Below are 22,029 nucleotides of genomic sequence, written 5' to 3' on the forward strand. Positions count from 1 at the left end.
ACATGTAGCTTCTCCACAGGTTCCTGTCACGGATCGATGAATCAGAGCACACTCCCGTGGATACCAAACAAGGCCTTGGCCACTTAAGTAGTTTCCGTGGCAGACGGATCAGGGTTGTGATTTGTTGGGATTCGGCGCGCCGCGGACGCCGTGGACGTTGGATCTCCACAGAGGGACGAGAGGCCTAAACACCCTCCAAACTGCCTCGCTAACTAAACGACTGCAGACTAGCGAAAGAAACGAAAACCCCGAAAAGCAATCGACTTTCTGGATAGATTGCATGCAGAAGGTATGATGAGGGGTACTGCATCTTAGTTTGCAGAGGATAGGGTTTCGCTTATTAAAATGGAAGACCACAACCAGCTCTCCAAAGCCTTCAAAATAAATATTCTTTTTGAAAGATTCGAGGAGGAAGTCCAGACCCAGTTTGCATTGCCCGGTTGGGCGGCTGACTGGTTGAAGAACAGATCTTGGTCGACAGAACAGCGTCTGATTTCAGGTGGATCACAGTCTCTTTGATTAACCGTTAAACCAGCAAAGAAACATCCACCCAGCTGGTTTGGCTTTTTGACAGGCAACGCAGTGTTTCCACGACAACACCCCACGTTAATCATGAAATACAAATATATGTACATGCATATTTATTGAAAAGGTTAATTGTTTAGTGCTACAAGCTACACAGGCACAATTTAATTGTTTCAGCACACACACACACGCACATTCTCCTTAATTTGGTCTAAAAATCTATATATTATTGTTTTCTGTGCCAGTCCCGTTTCAACATTTAGAAAAATATTCATGGAATAGCTTCATACGGTAGGGCGGACGCCCTAAAACGCTCATCAATCAAAATTTCCAGAGTTATCCTCTCCTTGCCAAGTAGTATTTCCAGTTGCTGGAGAAAATAGCTTTTTAAATGGCACTTTGTGGCATCAAATCACACCGTGACCTTCGCTGAAAAGGGGTCACAATCAATCAGGCACTCAGGGGCCTTTGACATCCGATAAGCATCGGTGAATATTGATATGCATTGCCGACCCCTCTGTAAAATAACAGCCTGGACATTATTAAATATGATGGCAATTAGACAGGCCGGAGTTTCAGGCCGCTCAAGTACAACAAGCCTGGATCACTGACGGTGAGAGTGGGAGGGGCTGCAACGGGAAGGGAGAAGACGGTACCGAAAGAGGGGGAAATGCCCGAGAGAAGAAGGGAAGGAGACGCTGAGAGAGGTAGGAGGAAAAAGAGAGGAGGAGGGAGGTAGGGGAGACGGAGGGATACTGTAGATACAAAGGTGAGGCAAAGAGAAAGGAGAGAGGGATAGGAAATGGTGCATCGATAAGTACAGTCATTTGTTATTCACTAGAATTTGCAGTGCTCTTCCTCCTCAAATGCCACAAAGTGAATCTAACCTTTCTCACATTAATTTAGATGTGTTTTGGACAGATGATGATTGATACTAACCGCCTCTCTGTAGAAAACATTCTGCAGACTTTCACAGCATCTGCATTTCGTGCAGACGCTCTTCGGAGACCTTTCGTATTGGCTGCACAAACAGTGTCATCGACATAATGGTGACGCTAGTTTATTATACGGTAAAACCTCTATACAATAACCGTTTTTTGGTTCAGATTGACTACAACCGTGGAATTGTCTGCTCACACCAGACAATCTGCTACTGTCTGGAAATATTATTGTATAATAAACTACATTTATAATTTTGGTACGTTTTTTTAGACTTCACACCTCTACAGGCATCGAACTGCTACATGGATGGGGGGCTTCTCATTTAGAGATTGTCCCCAACAGGTGTATGCTGCGGTCATTCAAAGGATTGTACTGAAATGCAAAATGGAGTCTTCTCTAAGCCTGTGTCGCTTGAATTAATCCACTGTACAGAATACTGTATGGCCAGATTGGGATAATTTTCTGTAGTAGGCCTCTATAGGTTTTTTATCATTTTTGCATCAGGTACGGTTCTTATTTACAGCAGGGAGCTGGGAGCAATTAGGCTTAACTCTCTCGCGAATGGACAGAACAACAGGGTTTTGTCACTGTTTCGGCTCTGGGTGAGAACCGGTTTCGTTTACAGGCCCAGTGGTGTTGATAACTAGACTGCCCTGCCACCCTGAATTACAGCACATAGCAGAGGTACTGAACACTCCATAACTACTGGGAAAGTAAACTCAAAATTGCTGTTTTTGCTGTACACTCAAGGTAAATACACTGGTGAATACGAGGCAAAAATACAGACTGTCACCTTTTATTTATTTCTGTCTCAACACATACATGTTTTACCAACCAAGAATAACAGCACTTTCAGAGTCCCATCCCACTGTTTTATGTGAATATAACTGGTGGGACATTTGGCCAACAGGTGTTTCTGATTTATCAGGTGTTTCCTGATGTACTGAATGTTCACACATCAAAGAGCTGTGAATGTGTTGTCTCAGGTCCATCATTTGCTATTGCTTTTAGCAAGCAAGTTTATTTATATAGCACAGTTCATACATCGCTTTACCAAGAAAAAGAGAAATATAAAAATACAATAACATAAAAACAAATACTCAAATGAAAACATCAAAACATCGTAGTAAGAAAAAAGAAAATATAAAAATAATTAAAACTGGATAAAAACATAGGAAGCTATTAGGCTAAACAGTGTGGTTAAGTTTAAGTGCACAGTCATAGACAGTTGAAAAGAGAAGTGTTTTTAACCTGGATTTAAAAATGAATATGTTTGGGGCACGTTTAAGATCTTCTGGTAGTTTATTCCAGTTGTGTACAGCATAAGTGCTAAACTCAGCTTCTCCATGTTTAGTTTGGACTCTGGGGTCTACTAGCTGACCTGTGTTCATGGATCTATGAGCCCTGCTCGGTTTATATTCTTCAAACATATCAGAAATGTATTTGGGTCCTAAACCATTCAGAGATTTATAAACTAAAAGCACCACTTCCAAATCTATTCTGTTACTGACTGGAAGCCAATGCAAAGATTTAAGAACCGGAGTGATGTGCTCTGTTCTCTTGGTCCTGGTTAACATTCTAGCAGCAGCATTCTGAATGAGCTGCAGTTGTTTTACAGTCTTTTTGGGGAGTCCAGTTAAGAGGCCATTACAGTAGTCAACCCTACTAGAGATTAAAGCATGGAGTAGCATCTCTTGGTCTTTTTGGAACACCAATCATTTGATTCTGGCTATATTTTTTAGATGATTGAATGCTGTTTTGGTGACCGCTTTGATATCAAAAAGCTTTATTTCTTGTTGCGTATTTCGTACACACTGGGTCATGTCAGGATCGTATAACAATTTGTCAGGAACAATAGAGTTCTGGTATCTTTTTTTGGAGCCATGAAGTCCTCTAGTCCATCAAGTTGTCAGATTAAACAGTCTGTGCTTCTCTTAGCCTGATGATTTAAACAAGAACCTGCCATTCTGAAACCAAAAACTCTTGGACTCCATCATCTGGTTAGTAGTTGCCTGAATTTGTTAAGCTAACTTTCTGGAATACCCCACTTGAATACAACCTGTCAATAAAATAACACTTGAGGATTATTGAATTTTAAAACAGGTTTTATAAGATTCACACAGCAGTACAAACTATAATATCTAGAATGTAAAGAGAACATTGACAAGTTATCCTCTTCTTTCCCATCTTCTTCTTCCTCTTCTAAGTCTTTGGTTAAAACATACCTGTTCTCGTTAGCATATTAATTACTTTTCTTGAGGTGTTTTTACTATTTTACATTAGTGTCCTTGTTTTAAAGTTTATCTTAGCCTTGATGTTCTCTATGTGTTTATGGGTTGTTCTGCTGCTTTTATTTTTATATGCTTGTTCTGTAAAGCACTTTGGTCTGTCTAGCGGCAGTTTAAATGTGCTATATAAATAAATGAACCTGAACTTCTTCCATGAGTGACCCCTCTTGCTCCTTCTGGAAGATGTTTCCATCCAGCTGCTTTTTCCAGGTCCTCTTCCTCCTTCCAGAAGACGTTTTCATCCAGCTGCATTCTCCAGGTCACTTCGGTGTCAGCAGGTAACCCCTGGTCCTTCAGCTTGATTTCTATCTGGAAAAACGCGCACAGTATATAACCTCGTAACGATTTTCCTGAAAATCTACCGACTGTGAACTTCTTGTCTTCAGTCACCCAAGTCATTAGGCCAGAGAGAAGGACATCACAGCAGATTAAACCAGACCAGAGGGAACATCACAGCAGACTAAACCAGATCAGAGAGTCTGTACAGTCAGGATCAGTACTGAGTTGGTTCTTCATGATCAGTGGAAACTCACCTCTTGTAGAATGGTCTCCATAACAGCAGGATCATTGAGGTTCACATTTGTGTCCTTTGGGCTCATCTTCACCCTCACCACCTGTCTCTTCGAGTTTGTTACTGTCTGGGGGGTCAGTCATGCTCTTCACTCGACGTGTGTCTGCACATACAGGAGAATGCAACTCTACATTGACCCCAGTGAATGGTTAACATCCCAGCGCTCCTGGAATCAAAATATTAGGTAGATCTGGTGAAGGAAATGACAACTCACAGCATATGAAAGGGAGAGGCTGATTATAAGGCTCATTCCACCATTTCATATGACCGTCATTCATGTGAAAACAAATCAGAGTGCAGTTCTTTCTCAGATCTGTTGAAGGACTTCCAGTGATCCACATTCTGAAAAAGGATTGACTCTGGTCAGACCATTTCCAGGAGACTCTGAACAGTCCGATCCACACAGACAGTCCATTCGCTGACATCTGCAGAATTCTGTTCTCAGCCTCGTTCCTCACACTGGTTAGGTCTGTGTGAGCCTGTCTGCAGTAACTCTGAGCATCTTTCCAGTTCCGCTCCTCCTTTATTAAGACGTATGTTAGGTTGGCTTCTTGTTTTCATGCAGTATTGAAATGTGATGAATCAGTTAGAAAAGATATACACAATACATGGTATACATTCTCCACAGTACATGTTCTCATTGATGTGCTTCAAATACTGTGTACAGAACACATTGATTCTCAGTGATTGGCTAACAGTTTCCGTTTTAAATACATATACTGTATATTCAAGAAAAAATATTCATGGATCGGACGTGTTTGTCCAGCACATCCCACAGATGCTCGACTGGATTGAGATCTGGGGAATTTGGAGGCCAAGTCAACACCTTGAACTTGTTGTTGTGTTCCTCAAACCATTCCTGAACAATTTTTGCTTTGTGGCAGAGCGCATTATCCTTCTGAGAGAGGCCAGTGCCATCAGGGAATAACTTTGCCATGAAAGGGTGCACATGGTCTGCAACGATGCTCAGGTAGGTGGTACATGTCAAAGTAACATCCACTTGAATGACAGGACCCAAGGTTTCCCAGCAGAACATTGTCCAAAGCATCACACTGCCTCCGCCGGCTTGCCTTCTTCCCATAGTGCATCCTGGTGCCACGTGTTCACCAGGTAAGCAACGCACACGCACCCGGCCATCCACGTGATGTAAAAGAAAACATGAATCATCAGACCAGGTCACTTTCTTCCATTGCTCTGTGGTCCAGTTCTGATGCTCACGTGTCCATTGTAGGTGCTCTCGGCAGTGGACAGGGGTCATGCATGGGCACCCTGACAGGTCTGAGGCTACGCAGCCCCATACGCAACAAACTGCGATGCTCTGTGTGTTCTGACACCTTTCTATCAGTACCAGCATTATACCACTTTTGATAGGCACTGACCACTGCAGACCGGGAACACCACACAAGACTGCAGTTTTGAAGATGCTCTGACCCAGTCATCTGGCCCTTATCAATGTCGCTCAGATCCTTACACTTGTCCATTTCCCCTGCTTCTAACACATCAACTTTGAAGACAGAACGTTCACTTGCTGCCTAATATATCCCACCCACTGACAGGTGCCGTGATAACGAGAACATACTCACTTCACCTGTCAGTGGCCATAATGTTACGGCTGATGGGTGTGTTTACTTGTCCTAGCACGGTGCTTGTATGTCTTTCAAGTGCAATGTGCACTCCGTGCTCATCCCAAGGGAGCTGACACTGGTGAACAGGGAGGGACACGCAGTTTGGAGAAGATGGGGAAGAGGATGGGAGTAGAGGAGACAAGAGCGGAGCAGCAGAAGAGGAGCATTCGGGGGAGGAGCTGGGGGGAAGGTCAGGACATGTGGAGAATATGGGAGTGGGAAGATGGGAAAGGAGAGGAAGGAGAGGAAAGGGAGCAGCGGAGGGTGTGCATGTAATTGATTGCGGGAGGGGAGAGAGGGTTGTAAATAAGAATAATTTGTCTCTGACAAATATGTATTGGAACTAACCAGTACCGAGCCTTGTTGAGACTGAAATAAACAGTGGGTACAGAAAGTCACCACGCTGTTTCACAATGTTCAACTTCTGTCGCCTTACATTCAATTCATTTTGAGGAGGACATGAGAAGTCGGGCTATCGATTTGAGATACATTCCCAGAGCTCGGAACAGCGCCTTCCTTTTTCATGTTTACTGAGGGGTAACAGATTCACAGACAAAAAGGGAAATATTTGTAAATGGAAGAACTACAAAATGCCCACTACACATCACTGTTCTTTGCAATGCTTAGAAAATACTCTGCCAGGGACGGTGGTCCCAACAGTCTGGCACCGCCGGTAACAAAATAACATGTCGACATATCAGCAAATCAACGTCATCCAATTACACTTGTCCTCATCCAATTACACGTGTCCTCATCCAATTACACTCGTCCTCATCCAGTTACATTTGTTCTTTCGGTACATGTCCACTTGGCCACCAGAGGGATCCAGCTGCTTGTTTTAAAGTGAAACGCTGTAGTCTAACAAGTGGATGACAACCTGTATTTCTGCTATTATTATGTTCAGTAGACTTGGGTGTGAACATCATACACCACACTTCCTGACCTAACGAGACTTACGTACATGGTGTAACGGTGTGCATACTTATGTAACGGTGCTTTTCAATTGTAAAGTCTATCCAGCTGCTAAACTCACGTATGTATTCACAGGGATAAAAAAATAATATTGATTCAGATTTTCTTTATTAGAACTCTGTTATACATTGGATTTCTCCCATATTTTAAGTGTGACATTAAGGCAACTTTCTCCACATCCTTTTTTGCTAATTTTACCAATGGTGGAAATCATTCTACCAAATGCTGCATTTTTACAGTTTTGCTTAGAATACCCCAAATAACTACATGCAGGTTGCAATACAGAAACATAAAACATTCATAAATAACAAGTACAAATAATTGCCCAAACTATTTATGGGGATGTAAGAAAGCTTTTTGAATGTCCCTATTTGCCAGATGAACGTCCAACTTAGCCACACAACCAGTGAGAGATGACGCGTCTTCACACTCCGAGTTTACCTCATCAAGAAAGGCCTGAAACGAACGGCGAATCAAACGCTTTGCCAGGATGAAGATGAATGCTTTTGCTGGACTGCTTACAGCTGAAGCGAGTTCCATCTCCGACGCGTGGCTTCCTCATTATTTTGTGCGTTGGTATGTTCAAGCAATTCTCCTGCTGCGCCTCCTTCATTCTCCCCGTCAACTTGCTCCTCTCGACACAAATCAGCTGGTGCCCCGTCCATTGTCAGACCAGCCGGCATATCCCATGGCAACTTGTTTCATTACGGCCAGAGTTCCCTGGAAGGTTTTTCCCAATGATCCACAAATAAGCACTGGATCCCTCACCTGTCATGAAATGCCCTGTCTACACTTTTAACTTTCCTTCCATTCCATGTACCTATTCAGAGGTGGGGGGTTGGGTTCTACCAAACAATTCAGAGGTGGGGGGCTGGGTTCTACCAAACAATTCAGAGGTGGGGTGCTGGGTTCTACCAAACAATTCAGAGGTGGCTGGATGGGTTCTACTTAACAATTCAGAGGTGGGGGACTGGGTTCTACCAAACAATGCCTGCAACCATATATTTATAAAGTGTATGTAATTATTTCTACAGCTCTTTCACTGGCTGCTGGAAGTTCAGGTTTTTTGTGTTTTGCAATCTGACAAATCCTACTGTATAACCATTGTCGTGTTTGACATGTAGTATTTCCAGAGACTAATATACTGCTGGTGGCCTCATGTGGAATCAAACCCAACAATGCCATTGCTGGGAGCACCATGCTGCAACCTCTTAGCCACACAAAAAGACACAAATGGAACCCAACTGTCTACCAATGTCACATGGCTGTGTGTTCCAGGAAGTATGCTGGGACTGGCATGATATGATAATAACACAAATTATGTCTGATACTTGGAGGTCATGCAAATCGCAATGCAAATCACTGTCCAGGTTTGAAACATAGAGAAATATGTGGACTCTAATTTCCAAAATATTATTTTAGCATGGGCAAAACTATCGACCGGCATAACTTGTAGGCAACTGGGTGGGGCTTCTATCCAGGTAATCGGGAGGGATCTGCCAAAAATGTGTGCTCATAACACGCATTCTGCAAACATATTTGGCATAAACAACACCAAATGTGGGTTCATCGCGGCTCTTTTATCCAGACATTTTAGATATACGTTTTAGGATGACATTATCTTTCTTTTGGGTGTGAACTAGTCAATCAACAGCCTAGAGTGTGATGACGAACCAATCAGTTTTCTATATACAATTGTGCCCAAAAGTGTGCATACCCTTGGAGAATTGATAATATATGTACCATTTGTAAAGAAAACCTGAGTGAGCTGGGAAAACCTTCTTATGGGATTCACATTCAACTGTAGGTCATAACAGAATGGCACAATCATAAAACAAAGAAATCATTTTTACTGACCCCTGTTTAAAAGTCTGCATACCCTTAGTTCTTAATACCGTGTGTTACCCCCTTTAGCATCAATGACAGTGTGCAGAATTTTCCACTTCTTAATAAGTAACAGAACTGACTGGCATTTGAATGTCTTTGGATATCTTTTTATATCCCTTTCCATTTTTATAAAGTTCCATTACCTTGTTAAGCAGGTCTTACGACGGTTCTTTTCTGCTCCCCATGGCTCAGTATCTGCCCTGCTCAGTACATCCATGTGAGAGCTAATTTAAAAAGCCACACGAGTGGAAAATCCACCTGTGTGGGTCACCTTGGGTGTCTGTAACAAGGCCAAACATTCAAGGGTATGTAAACTTTTGATCAGGGCCATATTGGGTGATTTCTGTTGTCATTATGATTTAAAAAGGAGCCAAATGACTGTGATAATAAATGGCTTCATGTGATCACTATCCTTAAATTAAAGACAGTTTTGGCATGATCAGTCATGTTTTCAAAATCCGTGGCAAAATTTCACAATTTCTGCCAGGGTATGCAAACTTATGAGCACAATCGTACATGAAAACAACTGAACTGGTATACACCCACACCATTGTTGAGGTTTGACCACTCCCTTACTAAGCTGGACAGTAGCAGTCTAAGATTTTAATTAATTAACAGGTCATGGAATACTGGAAATAGCTGATAGTCACTTAAAATGTAATACCTCAACTCTACAGATATATTTTCAACCTCTAACGATTATTATTTAGTCATCAGAAAATAAAATCTTCAATAATTTGAACCTGGTTGAGACTATGAGGCTATGTAAATGTATACTAAAGTAACTACAGAAAACTAATATACAGACATTACATGTAAAAAAAACTATATTGAGAACACTCCCAGTATCAAAACAATCAAATCATGAGACACATCTTTTGATTAAACAATATTTATAGCACACATACCATACCATACCATCTTCGTCCGCTTATCCGGTGCCAGGTCGCGGGGGCAGCAGTCTAAGCAGGGATGCCCAGACTTCCCTCTCCCCAGATACTTCCTCTAGCTCTTCCGGGGGGACACCGAGGTGTTCCCAGGCCAGCCGGGAGACATAGTCCCTCCAGCGTGTCCTAGGTCTTCCCCGGGGTCTCCTCCCGGTGGGACGGGACCGGAACACCTTCCCAGGAAGGCGTTCCGGAGGCATCCGAAAAAGATGCCCAAGCCACCTCAGCTGACCCCTCTCGATGTGGAGGAGCAGCGGCTCTACTCTGAGCTCCTCCCGGGTGACCGAGCTTCTCACCCTATCTCTAAGGGATCGCCCGGCCACCCTGCGGAGAAAGCTCATTTCGGCCGCCTGTATCCGGGATCTTGTCCTTTCGGTCATGACCCAAAGCTCATGACCATAGGTGAGAGTAGGAACGTAGATTGACTGGTAAATCGAGAGCTTCGCCTTGCGGCTCAGCTCTTTCTTCACCACGACAGACCGATACATCGACTGCATTACTGCAGAAGCTGCACCGATCCGTCTGTCAATCTCCTGTTCCATCCTTCCCTCACTCGTGAACAAGACCCCTAGATACTTAAACTCCTCCACTTGAGGCAGGCACTCTCCACCAACCTGAAGTGGGCAAGCCACCCTTTTCCGACTGAGGACCATGGCCTCGGATTTGGAGGTACTGATTTTCATTTCAAGGAGCACACATATCAGTAAATATACATTATTACACAAAATCCAACAGGGAAATGTAAAACAACACAATTTTAACATGTTAACTAACTCTCTACTAATCCTAACCCTTAGCTATATCCTAACCTTTATTCTATCCCTAACCCTAACCCTAAACCTTATCCTAAACCTAACCCTGACCTTAACCTTAGCAAGCAGTGGTTTATGAACCGATAGTCATACAATTAACAAACTTTGAAACAAACTATCTGTTGAACATTTACAGATGAACATCTACAGATCCAAATGAAGTGTTCGCCTTGTCCCTTGTCTGGTCAAACAACAACAATATACAGCTCCAGGAAAAAATAAGAGACCACTACAATTTATGCTGTAACAGTCACGTCTGGATTTCCATTCTGGAAGGTTCTTTTCATCAGCCCTCTGACTGTACGAGGAGAGAAGGACGGAGTGAAGGTCTGTACAGTACTGTTCGGTTCATCATCATCGAGTTGGTTCCTCATGATCAGGGGATTCTCACCTCTCGTAAGATGGCCTCCAGAACATCGTTATTGAGGTTCACTTTTGTGTCCTTTGGGGTGATCTTCCCTCTCACCACCTGTCTCTTCAGTCTGGGTTTACAGTAGCTGTGCATACAAGAGAATACAACACTACACTGACACTAGTGAATGATTTCATCATAATATCAAAATCCTTTAACTTTTAGATCTGATGGAGGAGGAAATGGTCACCTCTATGGTAGCTAGGTCAGTGAAGTGCCTGCTGCACTTCTCTTCTGGGCATTTTTCCAGGACATAGTGTTCATAACAATGTGACTAAGGCTGAAGGTATGTGGACCCTATGAACGGAATAATGAATCATGAGGGACATTTCTGTAAACACACTGACACACACTGAACACACACTGAACACATTCAAAGAAGAGTTTAAAATTACTGTGAACATTTCTCTAAAATAAAATAAATGCATCAATATATTAATTAATTAACTCAGAAATGAGTTGTTTTTCTGTCTTGCTCTTTCCTTCTCTCTCACCCAGCTGTCCTTGGTCATCCTTATTTGGCTGTTTATACACTTTGCACTTGAATTCGCTATTCTTAGTCTTAGTTTCCAGATAGAGTTATGCAGAAAGTCATGAAATAATTATCATAAAATATGCACATGTAACTTTAATCAATGTGGGTACAAGATTGGAAAAAGCCAACCAGACCAGCTGAGCCTATTCAAAATCCTTTAACATTTCCCATAGGAGAAATTATTTATTAAAATAAATGTATTCTAATTTGTCACAGTCATTAGTCCGACAAGTCAAGACAAGACACAAGTTGTCCAGCAGAAAAAAATTGAGGACATTTTGCTAATATATTATTTGGCCAATATTATATATTACACATGGTAATCCTTAAGATTCTTAATTTTTTTTTGAATGCGACTATATTGATTAGAGTCATAATCATAATTAGCATGAATTAACCCTAAAACAGTAGCCCTTGAAACGTCTTACACGATTAAAAGGTTAACATGCTGGCTGGCACACCCCATTTACTAATGTGAATGTCATTTTCCAGTTTTGGTTGGTTGTAAATTGAGCTCAGTATTTCTTGTGAATACTTGATTATTATAATTAAGGACACGTTTTCTATACTAGTATAAATAAATTAAATGTGTTCTTTGATTGAACTATAAATGAGGTCAGAGAACAAATACTTATCTATTTATTTTATTGAATATAAATGTTTACATAATTCTCACACATAAAGAGGGGGTTGGGGACTGGAAAATAGACAGGAATCTGTCTCCCCTAAAGTAGATGTGTTTTCAATACATTAGTCATACTGTATTCAATAAGGCCATTGTAACAAGGCCATTGAGGACTTGAACACTAACCACAGGGTTGCTACATTGAATTCCTGAGTGAGGAATGTGGAAAACCTGTTGTCCTGATCGTATGTTGGCCAGTATGCTCAATTGCTCCCAGTTTGTTTCTGTAAATGAGGATGTGTTCTCAGGCAGATTACCTGGTTAAATGTAAATATGTGGGGAAGCCTACCAAACTTTTCGTTTAGGGGAAGTTTAAGGGAATTCTAGTAACCTCTTTGGTTCCAGGAAGAAAACAACTGTTATGTTTCAGGTAGAACCCCTTTAGATCCCAGCTAGATGTCACGGATCCCCCGGGGCAGGTGCTCGCCTGCGTCACCAGCCTTCTAAAAGAGTTACTGCGATTAAACTGTAAAGTTTCGATGATGATATTTTAAAAGGTTTTTGCGATAAAACTGTATTTTACAAAGTTTGAAAATGTTTTTCAAATCTAAGTGTACTATTTCGATCGATGTAAAGATTGTAAAAGTTGTCCAGCCTACTGGGGAATATTTTAAACTTGGCATTAAGTTTATATTAAACTTTTTGGTAAATTTATTGCAATAAAACTGTATTTTTTAAGTTTGTGGAATTTTGCAGATTCTAGTTGTGATTTCTGGATCAAATTCAAAAGTTGTAAAAGTTGTCCACCTTAGTTATATAGTTAGAATATTTTGGCCTTGAAATTATGTTTTTAGGTACATTTTTGAAAAAAGTTATTGTGATGTAATAGTGTTTTTTGATGTTTGAAAATGTATATACAATCTGGATGGGATCCATTAAAAAAACACAACGTTTGGAAAAGTTGTCCAACCTAACACAGAATATTCTGAACATAGACATAAGTCTGAACATACGTTTATTGGTTATTGCGATAAAACAGTTGTAAAACAGTTGTAAAACAAGGTTGTAGAATTTTGAAGACTAGGTGTGACTTATTGATCAAATCAAAGCTTGGAAATGTCCCTCCTTTTTGAAGATGATCCCATCTGGTTGCTTTTTCCAGGATACTTTGCAGTCTGCAGGTAACCCCTGATCCCTCAGCCTGTTCCTTATCTGGATAAACACACACATGTTATGTTAGTTTATAGACTATCGGTAACATGTTTATATCCTTACGCTAACCCAATTCCTAGCCCTAACTTTAACACACTAAAACAGCTGCCCTCCTTCACGATCCGGTATGTTTCAGGTGCGAATAATGCCACAATTATACTGGCCGACAGCAAATATTACTAAGAGATCTAAGAAACTACACTATATAGTTCTATTATTACCTTTCTTTTCGTCTCTTAGTTTTCAAAGAAATGGCACTCATTTTGTTGTTTATTTTTTCCATTCACTTCTTGCAGTTTCATGAAGGATGCCAATACTTCTTGAGTTCACATATATACTGTAGGATACCATTTGGCAAATGAGTGAGTCATTTTCAGAGAGTACAAATAATCTCTAACAAAAAGTAGCCTTTTTCCTGGGGTCCAGTTACATATTCTTACAAGAGCTTTCATATACACACACACACACACATACACACCACACATGCACGCACACACACACACACACACAAACAAATCACAGACAGTGTTTAACTGTTTAATAATATTTCTTTGATATCTTCTGTGAAGTACTTGTCTTCAGCCAAGACACTGATGAGACACTGATGAGAGAAGGAAATCACAGCAGACTAAACCAGACCAGAGAGAAGAACATCACAGCAGACTAAACCAGACCAGAGAGAAGGACATTACAGCAGACTAAACCAGACCAGAGAGAAGAACATCACAGCAGACTAAACCAGACCAGAGAGAAATACATTACAGCATATTAAACCAGGCCAGAGAGAAGAACATCACAGCAGACTAAACCAGACCAGACAGAAGAACATCACAGCAGACTAAACCAGACCAAAGAGAAGAACATCACAGCAGACTAAAACAGATCAGAGAGGAGGTCTGTACAGTTGGGATCAGTACTGAGTTAGTTCTTCTTTGGGGAAACTCACCTCTTGTAAGATGGTCTTCAGAACAGCAGGATCATTGAGGTTCACATTTGTGTCCTTTGGACTCATCCTAACCCTCACCACCTGTCTCTTCAGTCGGAGTTTGTTACTGTCTGGGGGGTCAGTCATGCTTGTGATAAGGGGGTTGGTAGTGGTCATGGTTGGGAGTGTTGTCTGGGAGCCGGTAGTGGTCATGGTTGTGAGTGCACTTGGGAATGTAGTTGTTGTTACTGGGGTGGTAGTTGTTGTTATTTGGGTGGTAGTTGTGGTTATTGGGCTGGTAGTTGTTACTGGGGTGGTAGTTGTTACTGGGGTGGTAGTTGTGGTTATCAGGGTGGGAGTTGTGGTTATTGGGGTGGGAGTTGTGGTTACTGGGGTGGGAGTTGTGGTTACTGGGGTGAGAGTTGTGGTTACTGGGGTGGGAGTTGCGGTGATTGGGGTGGGAGTTGTGGTTACTAGGGTGGGAAATGTGGTTATCGGGGTGGTAGTTGTTGTTATTGGGGTGGGAGTTGTGGTTACTGGGGTGGTAGTTGTTATTGGGGTGATAGTTGTTGTTATTGGGGTGGGAGTTGTTGTTACTGGGGTGGAAGTTGTTGTTATTGGGGCGGAAGTTGTTGTTATTGGGGTGGAAGTTGTTGTTATTGGGGTGGGAGTTGTTGTTATTGGGGTGGGAGTTGTTGTTATTGGGGTGGGAGTTGTGGTTACTGGGGTGGTAGTTGTTGTTATTGGGGTGGTAGTTGTTGTTATTGGGGTGGGAGTTGTGGTTACTGGGGTGGTAGTTGTTGTTATTGGGGTGGGAGTTGTTGTTATTGGGGTGGGAGTTGTTGTTATTGGGGTGGGAGTTGTGGTTACTGGGGTGGTAGTTGTTGTTACTGGGGTGGTAGTTGTTGTTATTGGGGTGGGAGTTGTGGTTACTGGGGTGGAAGTTGTTATTATTGGGGTGGGAGTTGTGGTTACTGGGGTGGTAGTTGTTGTTACTGGGGTGGTAGTTGTTGTTATTGGGGTGGGAGTTGTTGTTACTGGGGTGGAAGTTGTTGTTATTGGGGTGGTAGTTGTTGTTATTGGGGTGGGAGTTGTGGTTACTGGGGTGGTAGTTGTTGTTATTGGGGTGGTAGTTGTTGTTATTGGGGTGGGAGTTGTTGTTACTGGGGTGGGAGTTGTTGTTACTGGGGTGGTAGTTGTTGTTATTGGGGTGGGAGTTGTGGTTACTGGGGTGGTAGTTGTTGTTATTGGGGTGGTAGTTGTTGTTATTGGGGTGGTAGTTGTTGTTACTGGGGTGGAAGTTGTTGTTATTTGGGTGGAAGTTGTTGTTATTCGGGTGGAAGTTGTTGTTATTCGGGTGGAAGTTGTCGTTATTGGGGTGGTAGTTGTTTTCTCCTGGGCTGTGTCAACAAGAAAATAAAACCCCAAAGTGGTGAATCATCGGGGCAGTAATAATTCTCCTGTCATTATCATATCCAATAGATCTTGAGGCTTTTTTAATAAACAATTACCATTGTAGCAGATGAAGTTAGTTGCGTAATAACAGGGAGCATTAAAATATTTATGATCCTGTGGATTAAGGTAATTGAAATAAATTAAAGTGCAGTTAGCTGTAGGATTGTCTATGGGATATCCGTTCCCCCAGTTGGTGAATGAGTAGGAGCTGCTGTCAGACCAACGCCAGTCGTTCAAGTTGTCCTTCTTCAGTCCGATCCAGAACCAGACATCTATACTGTTACCAACAAGGCTATTCAGACTGTTCAGATCCTCTATATTATCTATGGTAGCCAGGTCAGTGTAGTTCTGTCTGCAGTAACTCTGGGCGTCAGTCCAGGTCATATTGATGCTAACAACATGATACTGATGACGTTCTGTGGACAGAATAATGTTTCATGAGGACATTTTTTCCAGTAACTTCTCACACCAACCCACTCATCTATATTTCCAGATTGGTATCCATCCACAGTTTGGATACCAATTTGCAAAAACAGCAACAAAAAAAATAAAACTACGCTACGCCAAATACACAATAAAACCAAACACTGGCTCAAAATAAGCTAACACACAATAAGACCCAACCGCAACAAGTGAATGAAAGGGGAGTTGTTAGGGTTATGGAAGCAATCGCCAGGATGTTTGTGGGTGTGGTTGTGGGAGTAGTTTTGATTGTGGCTGTAGTTAATGGAGTAGGTTGTCTCTACATGAAAATAAATCACCCACAGTAGTGAATCATGGGGTCAGTCAGAATTCTCACAATATCCATTAAATATTTAGGATTTTGTTGAACTTACCAGTGTAGCAGATGAAAGTCATGGGGTAATAACATAGATAGTTGTAATATTTAGTATACAATGGAATGTAGGGAAACATATACATCAGAGTGCAACTGAAAGAAGGATCTGTGAAGGGCAATCCGTCCATCCAGTTGGTGAATGAGTATGGACTATTGTCAGACCAGCCCCAATGGTTCATGTCGTCCCTCTTCAGTCCGATCCAGAACCAGGTGTTATAGCCGACACTTGTACTAAGCCTGTTCAGCTCCTCTGTATTCTCTATGGTAGCCAGGTCAATGTAGTTTCTTCTGCAGTAACTCATGGCATCAGTCCAATTCAAGGGGGTATAAATCGGGTGATACTGACGAAAGCATGAGGATGGTATGTAGAACACTGTCAACAGAAAAACTAATCATGAGGAACAGTTTCAATCAATCAATCAAATTTATTTATAAAGCCCTTTTCACATCAGGAGTTGTCACAAAGTGCTTTTACAAAACACCTGGCCTTAAACCCAAGAAGCAAACAACAGTAGTGTTGAATTTGTAGGAAGAAACCTATGGAGGACCCAGGCTCAGGGGGGTGACCAGTCCTCTTCTGGCTGTGCCGGGTGAACATATTAAGATTACAATTGTAATCATTAATAAATGCATGTGGGCTGAGTCCAGAGTCTATTTAAACTTAGTCCAGGTCAGAAGCATGACCAGATGGACAAGGAAAGGGACAACACTGGAAACTTTCACCAGAAACGTCTAACTCTGACCAACTCATCCACACATCCTGATATGCATCTGTCCACATACTGGAAACAAATATAAACACACACACACACATACTCACACACTAAAACAGGTTCACCCACAAAAAGTCCTGAACATGTTAACACGCATAGTCTAACACACACTAACAGCTCCAACTCAGAGAATGAAAAGCCACAAATCAAAGCTTAACTGTATCACTGTTTACTTCTTTGGCTTAAAGAGGCATTCTGGAACATTAATACATGAAATAATACAACAATGAAACCTCTCCTTCTATGGCTGGATGTGTAATATGTTGTTTATATGATTGTAACTAAAATCTCTATCACACCTCAGTTTGGGAGTCATGCTCCAGCACCATCAAGCAAACCAAAATCATGAGACGTATGACTGTTCTTTATGTTAATAGCTACTGAAAAATATTTTTTTTAGAAATAGCTTGGAATAGGGAGGGCAATACCCATCGGTCCAGTAAAAGTGATGATTTTTGTGAACCAAAACAGTTCAATACGGCCGGACGATCTGAGAAGGGATATTTTTCTCTAAATAAAACGCCAAATACTATACCCTATACTGTATGTAACTTTTTATCTGAATTTCAGTCTCCTCTGTCTGATATAACAGTTTGGGTGTTTATAGATTAACTTTTTCACACACTGAACATAGACACAGTCTAGATCATCACATTTGAGTAGTCTACAAGGTGATAACATTTTAATCTGCATTGTGCCAATGGCAACTTTTTTTGACACACACACACACACACACACACAGGCACTACACTGACCTGAAATTAGAAGGGGGAGATACAATAACTCAGTTTCCATCACTGAAATAAAAAACAATACATGGTTAATGTAAATTCACCGAGACCTTTTCATACCAAAGCCTGGCTTAAGCGACACATTACAAATGTGTTCATCATGTCAGCGCTGAGATTTTAACTACAAACATTCCATTACTTGCCCATTGTACTTAACAGTATCTAACTAAAAAAATGTACTTCACAGGGCTTCCTATTGAGTTTGTGTTGGAAAAATGTGGTGGTAGTTGTAGATATTGGGGTGGTACTTAAAAAATGGAAAAAAAAAAAATGAATATTTCATATTTATACTTACACCATAACATATAATTGAGATTCATCAGGTTTATGAAATCAAACATTGACTTACCTGTTGCTTGTAGGAAATCTCTCCCTTTAACTCTTTCTTTCTCTCCCTCTTGACAACTTAATATCCATGATATCCTGGTTTTTCTTTTAGAAACATTGTAGATTTGGGTGAAGGGGAAAGAGAGGGAGGGTGTTCAGGAGAGGGAGGGATCATGAAGTGAAAATTTAAAGGATATTCCCAGGTAAACCACTTCCTTTACATTCAAGTAATTTCCACACGCTGTTATCCAGAATAGTTAGCACTGAGAGCAAACATTTTCATGACTTTTTTGTACCCTACGATAATATTACATTTTCAACAGACCATCACTTCATGTCATAAAACATTTGAAATCACTTGTGATTATTTATTAAAAGCCAGTTTTTCATCCAGTACAGAGAGACAGCCGTTAGGGTGGGAATCTAATGTGAGTTCATGTGTAATGAAGTTAGACATTTTTTTTATTTCTGAAGTTCGCCAAAAATTTAATTTGTGATATTGAGTTCATTTCTCAAATCCAATTGATGTTTTGTTCATGGGTATTTGACTGTTATCATGTGGATGTTGATGTAATGCACCATAGATAAGTATTATACTGTTGCGCGCCACTTTCTGTTATATGCCGATGAGCTAAATGTTGGTTGGAAAACTTCTCCACTGCATCGAGGTTGAAAGCAATTTCCTTTTAGCTATATCACTTCTTCCACACTGTCACAAAATCTGTATAAGATAATGTACAGCGTGATGACAATAGTACATTTTCGGTTATTTTGAACATATTTTCATGCTAACTTGCTAGCTAAGCTAGATTTTTCTTGCTAGCCATGTAGTACATTGTTAGCTAGCATATTTTCAACATGCAACATGCCTTCCAAACCTATTGCTGGACAATTTTGTTGAGGTTTTTTTCCATTTATGTTTTAGTTTGATAACAGAGAAGCAATAGAAGTCAGCTAATATGCTCTTGTTTTTTACAATATGTACGATGAATATAACTGACAATGAAATATTATTCAATATCTTCATTTAACTCTGAGGTGTACACGACTTCTCTTCAACTGAAACTCAGACAGCCTGTAACACTCGTTGACTGACGCAATGACATCCAATCACAATCAAGCATTCTTAACAGCCAATGGAATCAACGCAATGGCTCAATCATATCACATATTAAAAGACGTGAATATTACAAATACCAATCAATCAATCAAATGTATTTATAAAGCCCTTTTTACAACAGCAGTTGTCACAAAGTGCTTTTACAGAGACACCCGGCCTTAAACCCCAAGGAGCAAACAACAGTAGTGTTGAATTTCAGTGGCTAGGAAAAACTCCCTAAGAAGGCCGAAATTAAGGAAGAAACCTAGAGAGGACCCAGGCTCAGAGGGGTGACCAGTCCTCTTCTGGTTGTGCCGGGTGAGATATTAAGAGTCCAATTGGATTAATAAATAAATGCATGTGGGCTAAATCCAGAGTCTATTTAAATTTAGACCAGGTCAGAAGCATGACCAGATGGACAAGGACAGGGACAACACAGGGGAGGGAGGAGGTGTCAGCACAGCACCTTTTGGTGTTATTGTCTGCCGAGGAATGTGAATTCATGTTTTGTGAAATGGAGAAATTATGTTGTAATTTATTGTAATATCTTCCCCTATAATTTATTTAAAATTATGCTGGTTTATGATTATTGTGGAGCTTGTTAACCACTCATTCTGAAAAAAAAAAGAGAAAAATACTATATGATCAAAACAAGAACATTATAACAGAATGTTGTACTCAGCCCTCAGACTCTTTTATGCTGATGGACTGAATAGGATAAGAGAGAAGCTATGAAAGTCAACCCATACCACAGTATGGTGTTATTGTCTTCACAGAATAAAGGGAAACTCCAAATTTAGACCTAAATGACCAGATGAAAGGAGTTAATGAAGACCTGAATTACCCAGTTAATTAAGACCAAATGACCTGGTAGAGAGAGCAGGTATATAAAAACGAAGTGGTTTTGAGGACATTTGGCGCATGACTCCATGCACACATTTTAGGGACCCAATTTGACTGGGCAACTCCACTTCCACAATTGACAGGCAAAATTTAAATAAATATTATTTTACTTGCACATTTTCACAGTATTTTCTGACAGCCATTCTGATTGTTGGTTGCAGGTGAATAAAAATTTTAAATCTTGGCCGCTCTGCCTGGATTTGGATAGATAACTCTGCATAACATTGTGCGGCAATATAATATGTTTCAGATTTACCTCTTATAAGATGACTTTTTAAGAAACAGGACAATTGAAGTACAGATTTTGTCTGTCTTTTTTTAGGCTTCTTACTAGCTGGGGGGGGGGGGGCAGCCTTTCATTCGGTCAGGGGGGTGGTCCTGGTTATTGTGTGGGATGAGGATGTTGTATACTGCATGCGGTTGTGGTTCTGGGTTTGGTTGATGCTGTAATTGCTGGGGTAGTCCTGGTTGTGGTAATGGACACAGGGATAGTTGTGGTTAAGGTTGCGGGTGTGGTCAGGGGGTAATCACTGTTGCGGGTGTGGTCAGGGGGTAATCATGGTTGCGGGTGTGGTCAGGGGGTAATCATGGTTGCGGGAGTGGTCAGGGGGTAATCATGGTTGCAGGTGTGGTCGGCGGGTAATCATGGTTGCGGGTGTGGTCGGCGGGTAATCATGACTGTGGGTGTGGTCAGGGGGTAATCATGGTTGCAGGTGTGGTCGGCGGGTAATCATGACTGTGGGTGTGGTCAGGGGGTAATCATGGTTGCGGGTGTGGTCAGGAGGTAATCATGGTTGCGGGTGTGGTCAGGGGTTATCATGGTTGCGGGTGTGGTCAGGGGGTAATCATGGTTGTGGGTGTGGTCAGGAGGTAATCATGGTTGCGGGTGTGGTCAGGGGGTAATCATGACTGTGGGTGTGGTCGGCGGGCTATATGTGGATGTAGATGCGAGTATGGGTGTGGGAGGATTTGTGGTTGTTGCTGTAGTTGAGGGGGTAGTTGTGGCTGCTGTGGGGAGGTTGGTAGTTTGGGTAATAATTGTGGGTGTAGTTGAGAATGTAGTTGTGGGAGGATTTGAGAATGTAGTTGTGGGTGTATTTGTGAATGTAGTTTTGGGTGTATTTGAAAATGTAGTTGTGGTTGTAGTTGAGAATGTAGTTGTGGTTGTAATTGAGAATGTAGTTGTGGTTATCAGGTTGGTAGTTGTGGTCTCCAGTGCTTTTCCTACAAGAAAATAAAATTCCACAGTGGTGAATCATGGAGTCAGTGGGGAATTCTCCTGTCATCATAATATCCAATAGATCTTGTGGAATATTTTTAAAAACTTACCACTGTAGGTTCTACATTGGTTGGCCCACACCAAGCCCAGCAGAAAAAAACCAAGTGAATGACATCCACATCTGAGCTTTTGTCTGTTATCTAACACACATCCTAACCCTAGCCCCTAACTGGCTCATAAACAATACATATAAGACAGTAGACACCACATCAATACAGAGTGAGGGCTGTCCTTAGCAGATATGGGCTATATACCTTGGGCTAATGCAAAGCTGTATCACCCCTTC

General features: G+C 41.3%; 1 protein-coding gene across 1 annotated transcript; it reads right to left on the reverse strand.

Annotated features, from left to right (window-relative positions):
- Positions 1-1,083: 1,083 nt before the first annotated feature.
- LOC117593979 (GATA zinc finger domain-containing protein 14-like) lies at positions 1,084-18,760 on the reverse strand. The gene is made up of 8 exons (XM_034290796.1): positions 18,485-18,760; positions 18,100-18,141; positions 15,790-16,944; positions 15,149-15,678; positions 14,428-15,107; positions 10,961-11,066; positions 4,595-4,847; positions 1,084-1,154 (listed from the first exon to the last, which is right to left on the reverse strand). Exons 3-8 carry the CDS (start codon positions 16,115-16,117, stop codon positions 1,084-1,086), a joined length of 1,968 nt encoding a protein of 655 aa, XP_034146687.1. The 5' UTR covers positions 16,118-16,944; positions 18,100-18,141; positions 18,485-18,760.
- Positions 18,761-22,029: the final 3,269 nt, after the last annotated feature.

The sequence above is a fragment of the Esox lucius genome, chromosome 24, assembly GCF_011004845.1.
Source record: "Esox lucius isolate fEsoLuc1 chromosome 24, fEsoLuc1.pri, whole genome shotgun sequence".
In the NCBI taxonomy this organism is placed as follows: domain Eukaryota; kingdom Metazoa; phylum Chordata; class Actinopteri; order Esociformes; family Esocidae; genus Esox; species Esox lucius.